Here is a 9,045-nt window from a genome sequence, read left to right as displayed (position 1 = left end):
ACTAATTAGGTAGACTTTGCCTGACAGTTATTTTTTAAAAATTAAAAATTAAAACTCTTAAAAACATAATGGAACCACGAAAACAAACACTACAAGAATTTCTGGTTGTTTGATTGGTCGTGACTGCGTTTTGTTTCAGCCACATTCTTCTACCCATTCGGGTACCTGCAATGTGCTGGGATTTTGTGTGGACCTGCAACAAACGACGGTCCAAATGAGAAAACTACTGCTGCAAATCCACTACTAGTTTGCTAAAATAACATCCTTGGGTTTAGCAAAAACAATATCCCTCTACGCGCAATCTTTTGCTTTTCAATTATTTTATTTTCAACATTAATTTTTAACCAAATATTTATAAACGAGTTTTTATTTAAAAACAATATTAAGAGGTGTAAAAGAGAGAGAGATGAAGAGAGGAAATGTTATCCCAGAAGAAAATAGACAAAAAGCTTTAAGGTTGTCTATGAAGATAATATATAATCAGACAACAATGGAGGCATGAATGGAGTAAACGTGATGCAGATGCTTCTAATTGGATGGCTAAAAGCAGAGAAAGGCCAAAGTATATATTATACAATAAACCTAAAAAGAAAACGTTATTTCATTGCCGGTTAATGCGCTTCCTCTCACAGTGCACTACCCTAGAAACGACTTGGGTGTATTTTATGAGATAAAAATCAAAAGGTGATACTATTTTAAAAAAATTAAATGTTTTGTTGAAAAAAATATATATATCATTATATAAAAGTATTGAAAATTAATTTTATAAGGGCAAAGAGTACATTTACAGACATTTTTCCAGGTTTTATGAAGATAAAGAAATTGAGAGACAGCTCCTTGTTGGTTCGACGGCCTAATAAAATGAAGTTTTAAAGAGGAAGAATCAAATTGTTGGTTAGACGGCCTAAAAGTTTTTAGCATGCCATTTAAATCTTATTATAGCTAAAGAAATTAAGTCAACCATAAATCACTTAAAGGTATTTAATTATAATTTTATAAGACATTAAATTTGCAGTTTTTTTTTTTGTAATAATTGTTCAAAAATCCCCAATGCCAGAAGAGTTTCAAGCTCTTTTTTATCGATTCCAATGAGAAAACATAGGTCCTAATTTATGTCAAAAAAAAAATCCATTGCAGGTAATCTGAGAAGTCAATCGTATCTGTGATCTTGTGTTAGAAAATGTTTTTTAAACATAGTAGGCAAATTAAAAATGAAAAATTACTCATGCCAGCATTGGGAATGTATCAAGATGGCTAATTCATATGTATGCTAAGTGTGGATGTATCAAGATATTCATATATCTTGGGCGGCGCATGCATGGTGATGTCCAGTTGGGTGAAGAAATGCTTGATTGCTCGGTGCAGCGGTGTCTTCACCATGGTGGCTTACGTGTTCTTCCTTCAAACATGTATGCCTCTGCTGACAAATGGGAGGGTGTCTCAAAGATAAGGAAGGAAACGAAAGATAAAAACATACGAAAGTAATTTCCAGGTTGTGGTTGAAGTGAAGTGAATGGTTACTGTTTGTGAATTTGTCACCGGAGATAGGTCACATTTGATGTTCTTGCTGTTTGGACTTAGGGAAGATACCATGTTCTTGCTGTTTGGACTTGACAAGCACTTAGAGTCTCTCATGTTGGGAATATAAATTTGCTGGTCCTATTAACTATTCATCCTAAAGACTTGTCAAAGTTTTCATGTAGCCGGGAGAGAAGAATAACAGTTTTATTAAAGAAAAGCAAGAATGTCCAAGTAAAGCTGAATATAAAAATAAAATAAGATTTTTAAGCTAAAAAATAAAATACAAGAATAATTAAAGAAACCAAAGAGTTTCTGCTTCAAGTTGCGGGTCACATTTTATGAATCAATGGGTCAACGTGCAGACAACACAGAGAAAGAAGCAGTGGCATTGGATGAGGAGGAGGCAGTAGAAGTTGACTTGTCTCCATGGAACCTTTCAACAGATTCAACAAAGGGAGGTCTAGTTGGTTGCGTGTGCTCCAGTGAACCCCTACTTTTGAACAAAACAACTACCTCGGACATTGATGGCCTTGAAGTTGGTGATGATTGGGTGCACATTAAGGCAATCTCTATGATTTTCTTTGCATGCTCCGCTTCATACTCACTGGGATCTAAGCTTTCATCCACCAATTCAATGTGCTTGTCATCCTCATATAGCTTCCATGCCTGTTGAACATAATGCAGACATAGATACAAGGCTGAAATGACAGCATAATAAACAATGTCTTGGTTAAGCTTCTAGCCTACCGGGACTTACCTTTTTGAGGAGGTATTCAGCACCAGGATCAGCTATCATCTCACTGCTCTTCTTGCCACTTACGATTTCAAGGACAACGATACCAAAGCTGTATGCGTCAACTTTTTCCGATAACTGTCCGTGGAGAGCGTACTCAGGCGCTGTGTATCCCCTGAATTCATGGGCATTGATTCAAATTTTGATGTCAGATATAGAGGCATTTGATAAGTATTTGTGTTCTTTAACAAGATTTGGTAGTATCGAAAAACAAACTGTTATGACTAAATTTGTAACACCTTAACTGATTCATGTTCCATTAGCATGGATTATAGTTATGACTGGGACAGATACCGAAGAGAGAAATATGGTTGGTTGAAGAGACATAGAAGAAGATATAAAATAAATTTGTATCACAACAATTGCATGGACCCTTCTAATTTCAACAGTTTATTGTAACTTACAATGTTCCGGCAAATTTTGTGCTAAGGTGGCTCTGATTTTCAGGTAGAAGCCTTGCCAACCCAAAATCTGCTATCTTGGGTTGGAAATCGCCATCCAGGAGAATGTTGCTGGATTTTATATCTCTATGAATGATGCACACATGGAATTGCTCGTGCAGATAGGCGAGCCCTTGAGCTGTGCCGAGGATTATATCAAATCGTTGCTTCCATCTGAGGGATCCTCGTTTTTCACCTGCTCCCAAGTAAAGATTCAGCTGAAATTTCAGTCTTCAAAAAAATTGCAACTATTTTGAAGTGGCATCATAGCCTATTTACGTTACCAAATAAGAATCTATCAAGGCTGCTGTTTGCCATGTATTCATATACAAGAAGTAGCTCTGGTCCTTTGCTACAACAGCCGAGTAGACGGATAAGATTCCGGTGATGAACATTGCTTATCAGTGTGACTTCACTTGCAAAATCTGCTTTGACCCTGTTGGACTGGCCTAGAGCTAGTTTCTTTACTGCAACTACTTTCCCATTCTTCAAAGTACCCTGTGAAATTGACAAAGGATTTATTAACAATAGAACAGTGAGGCAGAGGGTAGAACTGATATGAGCGTTTTCCATAAAGGAAAAAAGCTTCCATGCTAGATGTGATGGCTATATGTTGCAGAATATTTGCAGTCTCTGCTATTTCACCTTGTATACATCACCAAAACCTCCTTCTCCTAGCTTGTTTTCTTCTTTAAAATTTTTTGTTGCCGATTTCAAGTCCTTGTAACTGTATATGGTGGCGCCTCGCAGCTCGGTTGCATCTAATATATTACCTGCAACAATATTAGGAGTTAGGATTTCACTTTGCAATAGAACATGAAAAGTGAAGATTGTGACCATGCCGTTCACTTTACCTCTAGGAGCTGCCTTCCGCTTCTTAGATAGTTTAAACCAAACAAACAATCCAACAATAAGCAAAACAAGGGCTGCCCCTCCAGCTGCACCCCCGATAATCGCGCCTTTTTTGGAGCTTGATGAACTTTCTGCAAGAAAAACAGAATGTTTGATTAGCATACAGGACTGGACATAGCCGGTCAAAAGCATCACTTTTTTGTTTCAGTATCATATGCTGGCTTCAGACGTCTATCTGCACGAAATGTGCTCTGATGAACATAAGTCCGTAGATGATCTAGATTGCACAGTTGCTTCAATTTGCAAATGTCCATAGCATTTTTCTAAATCACAGAAAACATAACTTAATTGGCTTAAAGACCTCATGAAATAGACAAGAAAACAGATGGAGACTTGGTGTTGGTAGAGAGGAAATCTCACTAGTTTTCAAGAAAGGCAGGAGATCGATAGTCTGGTTATCAGCAAAGAAGGGTTTGTCCGAGTATCTCATAAAACATCCTGAATCAAGTGCCCTACCATCCGCATTTGGAGGACACCTCTGTATGTTTTTATAGGCAACTTCCATACAAGCTTGGCAACCAGCCGAATCAATAGTTTGCACACATTGTGCAATGCCATACACCGATACATTTGAACCTGCCACTTCCCTCTTGCTAGCAGCAAAGAAACCATCTATCCTTGGTGTCGCCACTTGAAGATCGCCTAATAGGCCTGCCACAGTTGTGTTAAAAGTAGTATCTGGTGATGATGTAGTTTGATTCCCGCAATACTCGCGATTGGCATCCCGAGTAGTCTCCCCGTAGAATTCGCTCCTCTCATACCTCAACAAAGCAGAGAACATAAAGTTTAGTAACAGGTTAGCTAGTTACCAGTTTTCCAGGGTGTCTCAACACCCTTGGTTCCTGAATTATTTGCAGGATTTTGAAGCAATAGAACCATAAACCAACAGGTTATTGATGAGAAAAACTTTCCAGGAGAAAGTGACAGTTCATGGCAAACTATTCGACCATCTAAACAGTTAGATGCTGTCCACTGACAGAAGGGATTGATTGGTAGTTTGACGCCATTTCTGGTCATACTTTTGCTAGAATTTTTCACCTTAGGCAACAAGCATATGAACTCACAAGCAGGGTTTTTCTGTGTCAGAAAATGTTTTTTTTCCTAAAAACTGTCCTGAGATCGTTTTCAACATCAAGAACACGGGAAATTCTTAATATATAATTAGATGCTATAACATGTTAAAACCTCAAAAAAAATTCATCACCCAAGTCTTAACTTAATTTACAGGATCCAGGAAAATACCTGAGGAAACATCCATCATAGACAACACGAGCACCATTGGCCACAGAGCAGTTGCGAATCTGCGTCGAAGCAGCAGAAAAACAAGCAATGCAATCAGCTGCAGACATATAATCTCTGCACTGAAACATGGCATAAACTGAGTCTGGACCACTCAAACTCTGCTCGGTTACAAATTTTTTGCTGTTGTTCATCAAGTCAGTCCTGACTAACCCGAAGGTTATGTTCAGGTTGCTGTTGAAATTCGACACGCTGCTAACATTATAACTGCTGCAACCTTGGCTTAGCATATTGATTCCTGGGTCTAATGCTCCAACTTTCAGCATAAAACACCATGTGATTACTACTACTGCGTTAAACATGCAATTCCTGGACTCCATCTTTGGGTTCATTAATTGACCGACAAAATCAATATCAAATAGGATACATAACATTGAGTGACTGGAAACAATTAATAGCCGCCTATACTCAGAATTATCTGTGATATTTTTCAGTATCTGTCCAATATTAATTAAAACGAGGAAGCCTAACCGACCCCATATGGAAGTGAGACACAGCGAGACCCCTTGTGAGTTCAGGAACAACAACCACACAAGTAGACTTGTCAAACATCGTGTCTTAGAACATTTTTGTAACTACCACTTGTAGTTTTGTAGCCTAGGCTGTCTTAAAATAATTCATTGAGAGATTCTTTTATATATATATATATATATATATATATATATATATATATATATATAAATAGGGAGACTTAAACACATCACTAATTGACTTAAACACATCACTATCCAGTATCCACTTCACTAATTGTCGTGATATATCAAATTTCTAGTTCCTGTTTCTTTTTTTTCTCTCAAGTTTCATAGTTTTCTCAGCCGAACTTTGTGCATGGAGACTAGATTCTATTCCAGTTTGAAGTAAGACAAGTCATTCAATTCCAGAGAATTTTTTCTTATTACAATGAGTTTTGAGATTTGAATTTAAAAATGTAACATGAAGAGTAAACTAATTGATATATGGTGATGAACACGTCAATGATGTTAGTGTGTATGTGCTGCAACCAATCGACTGGTAAGACAACCGTTTAAGCGTTCATGAATAAGGACCACTTGGGTATCAAACAACATGTTTTAGAATATTTTTGTCGCAACCACTAGCAGATGTGTAGCCTAGTCTTAAAATAATTCATTACTTTCTGTGGGCTTTAGAAACTCTCCTTCCTACCGCTCGTTTACAGGATAGCTTCCAGAAAAATCAAAATAAATTTTTTAATTCTTCACATTAGCATATTAAAATCATTAAAATACACTAAAATATATTCATTTAAAAAAATTACAAGACAAACATACTTCAACGCAGTTGAAAACACAATACCAAATAATCATTTAAATCAATCATTGTTTACTTAACTAATTGTTGTGACATGCCAATTTATTTTTGTTTTTTACAAAAACAAAAAAGTTCATGGTTTTCTTAGCCTGTAATTCTAATACAGAGAGATATCTTTATTAGAATCACTTTTGAGATTTGAAATAAAAAAAAAATTACTTCTCAATTTGAAGGCCTTCCTATATAGAATCAGCCTGAAGAATCTTCTCACCGAATTTGAGAGTGATACAACTATCAAATTGAAAGTTATGGGATGAACTCTTCTTGAACTAGCCTTGTTATATTGATCCATAGATGACTTGAATGTCCAAAGAAAGGGGAGAATAACTCAATATTGGTTTTCAGATGTGATCGATGATAGCACATCTGACTTGTAGAAATGACAAATTTCCCAAGAAAAGGGAGCTCGCCACAATTTTAACCCAATGAGGCAGACATGAGGCACATTTTCTTCCTGAAGCATAAATGAGGTTGAAATGGAGGGACATTTTTTTCATGAATCGTAAATGGGGATGGAGGACTGCCCCATCTCCATCAATCTCTGAACTCGATTAGATGGTGATTATTGATTTTTTTTAATTTATGCTTTCATTAAATTTTACTCTTTTTTTCTTTTTTCTTTTTTTTTTGCTGATGCCAAAGCTTGAACCATAGTCAAACGGTAGGAAACGTAAAACTACTCAGAGATTTTACTACTTATCCTAAGAAATTATAGTAAAATTCAATATTTATTGTGTGTGTCTGTGTGTATATTCGTCGATGGAGAATTTCTAAACTTGCTAAAAAAAAAAAAAACACTTTTCGCTCCCTATCTTTTCCTCCCAGCTGCATGATTTTGAAGATCAACACGACCTGAAGAAGGTCGTATTAATTTAAGAAGACAAAGAAATATAAACAATGTCCACATGAATGATCTTGCAATAATGCACGACTGGCTAACAGCGACATATATCAAGAAGATTTCCACACTCGTAATTTTTTAAGGTCAGCAAGCCGGCAGAAAAATGTTATGTCACGTTCTCTATAGGCAGCTAGTTTAACAAAACAGAAGTGGAAGGTAAGATCAGAACATGAAGAACAAAACAAGAAACTTGGCTTCGTGCACCGAGTTTTCTGGTCCAACAACAGAGATAAGGTTTTCTTATTTCTGTCACATGGATTCGAGACTCAGCGTGCATGCTTGTTATTCCCGCGGTGTCTTACCTGCCTGCTGAACTTGCAGGGTGTTCAGTGGATCTGAAGATTAGTTGTGGTGCACGTAAGCTGACCCGGACACCCCGAGTTATAAAAAAAAAAAAAAAACTTGGCTTCGTTTATATATATATATATTGGGGGGTTTACATGAGGGGTCAAAGCAGGCCGAACACAATAAATAAAAGTCTATCCATGGAAAGAAACTAAAACACCTCGTGTTTTTACTGTAGCTTTGTTATTGTAGACGTAGACTTATCCGTATTGTGAATTGGAATGGTTGCCATTATAAACACACGGCAGAGATGGGGCGGTGGTATTTTTCCACAATGAAATGACCCTTCGAGGCAAAAATTCTTATTTTAAAAAGCACTTGAATTCAAATTCTCTTTGCCTACTTAATATTTAAAAATATAAAAATATTAATTAATTTTAAAAAGCCAGTTATATGTGTTATTCACATTTCACACAAACACTTATGGGTGCTTCGGATGACACGTACAGTGTCGTATAACGGCCAAACTCCAACTTTTACAATTGCATTTTAATCCTCACAATATCATCTTTGTTTCTGGATGGCCTGGTGATCGTTTCGCTTTTCAATTTTCATTAGTTCTTCTCTCCTGTACGGTTTCAAAGTCTTTCCCTTAATTTTTTTAATTTTTTTCTTTTAAATTTGATTTTTTATTTTTTATTGTTATTTGTTTTATTTAAAATAATTCCTTAATTTGGATTTTTCTTTCAATTTTACTATTCATTGATTTTTTTTATCTTTAAGATTTGGTTTCTATTATTTTAATTATTATTATTTTAATTATCTTTTAATTAAATTATCTTTTTAATTGTATCCCCAATATTTTACCTTTCTTAATCCTTTTTCATCTTTAAAATATATTTTTTCCCGAACACAGTAAATAAAAATAAACTAAAAATATACTGTTTGTACTGTAGTTTTTCTAACTAGGGTCAAGTTTCTTTATCCTTTTTAAAATTTAAATTTTTTTTAATTCATCTTAAATATTAGATTTGTTAGTAATTGACTTCTCATTTAATTTTTTATTTGTTATCAAATAAAATCGTTCAGATTCTTAAAAAATATTTATAGGATATCTTTTTGTAATATTAACAAGTGTTTAATTTTTTTAATTTTTCATTGTTGTTTTTTATTTATCTTTTCTAATTTTTTGTTTTTACTTTCCTTGGTTTATATTTATAATTATATTATTAAATTAACAATCTTATTAAATTTATTCAAATAAATAACCTGAATCCTAAATTTTTCTTCCTCTTTTAAAAACAGTATTATCAAGTATTTTTTTAATATTAAAAAAAAAATTAATCCAGCCCTTTTACTGATTTATATTTAACGAGATGTCTTTCTCCGATCCTTTCAAGAGTGTTGAGAGGTCTCCTCTTGATGGGCTGTCAGAGTTGGATATTTATGCTTTGAATACGATTAGTGGACCTGGGCTCTTCATGAGAGAGATCTTCTTCTTCTTCTTTTTCCCGTTCCTCTGCCTTGTTATTGTCTACAAATATCGGCCAGTAGCAAAAATATAG

At 35.1% G+C, this 9,045-nt stretch overlaps 1 protein-coding gene across 1 annotated transcript; it reads right to left on the bottom strand.

The window, feature by feature from the left end:
- Positions 1 to 1,709: 1,709 nt before the first annotated feature.
- Positions 1,710 to 5,539, bottom strand: LOC133670485 (cold-responsive protein kinase 1-like). Its single transcript, XM_062090987.1, has 8 exons — positions 4,909 to 5,539; positions 4,027 to 4,427; positions 3,609 to 3,737; positions 3,400 to 3,527; positions 3,039 to 3,252; positions 2,719 to 2,950; positions 2,279 to 2,429; positions 1,710 to 2,187 (listed from the first exon to the last, which is right to left on the bottom strand). The coding sequence occupies exons 1-8, from the start codon at positions 5,337 to 5,339 to the stop codon at positions 1,873 to 1,875; spliced, it is 2,001 nt and encodes a 666-aa protein (XP_061946971.1). The 5' UTR covers positions 5,340 to 5,539; the 3' UTR covers positions 1,710 to 1,872.
- Positions 5,540 to 9,045: the final 3,506 nt, after the last annotated feature.

Source organism: Populus nigra, chromosome 13 (genome assembly GCF_951802175.1).
Source record: "Populus nigra chromosome 13, ddPopNigr1.1, whole genome shotgun sequence".
Lineage (NCBI taxonomy): Eukaryota > Viridiplantae > Streptophyta > Magnoliopsida > Malpighiales > Salicaceae > Populus > Populus nigra.
Note: the sequence above shows the minus strand (reverse complement) of the source record. Positions and strands in the feature narration are given on the sequence as shown.

What these genes read in the sequence shown, in the direction of transcription:
- LOC133670485 (XM_062090987.1), bottom strand. Translation starts at nt 5,339, where the DNA reads ATGTTATGTATCCTATTTGATATTGATTTTGTCGGTCAATTAATGAAC. An exon ending in GTTTTGGTGATGTATACAAG is followed by an intron (nt 3,253 to 3,399) that starts GTGAAATAGCAG and finishes TCAATTTCACAG; the next exon opens with GGTACTTTGAAGAATGGGAA. An exon ending in ACAAAATTTGCCGGAACATT is followed by an intron (nt 2,430 to 2,718) that starts GTAAGTTACAAT and finishes CCATGAATTCAG; the next exon opens with GGGATACACAGCGCCTGAGT.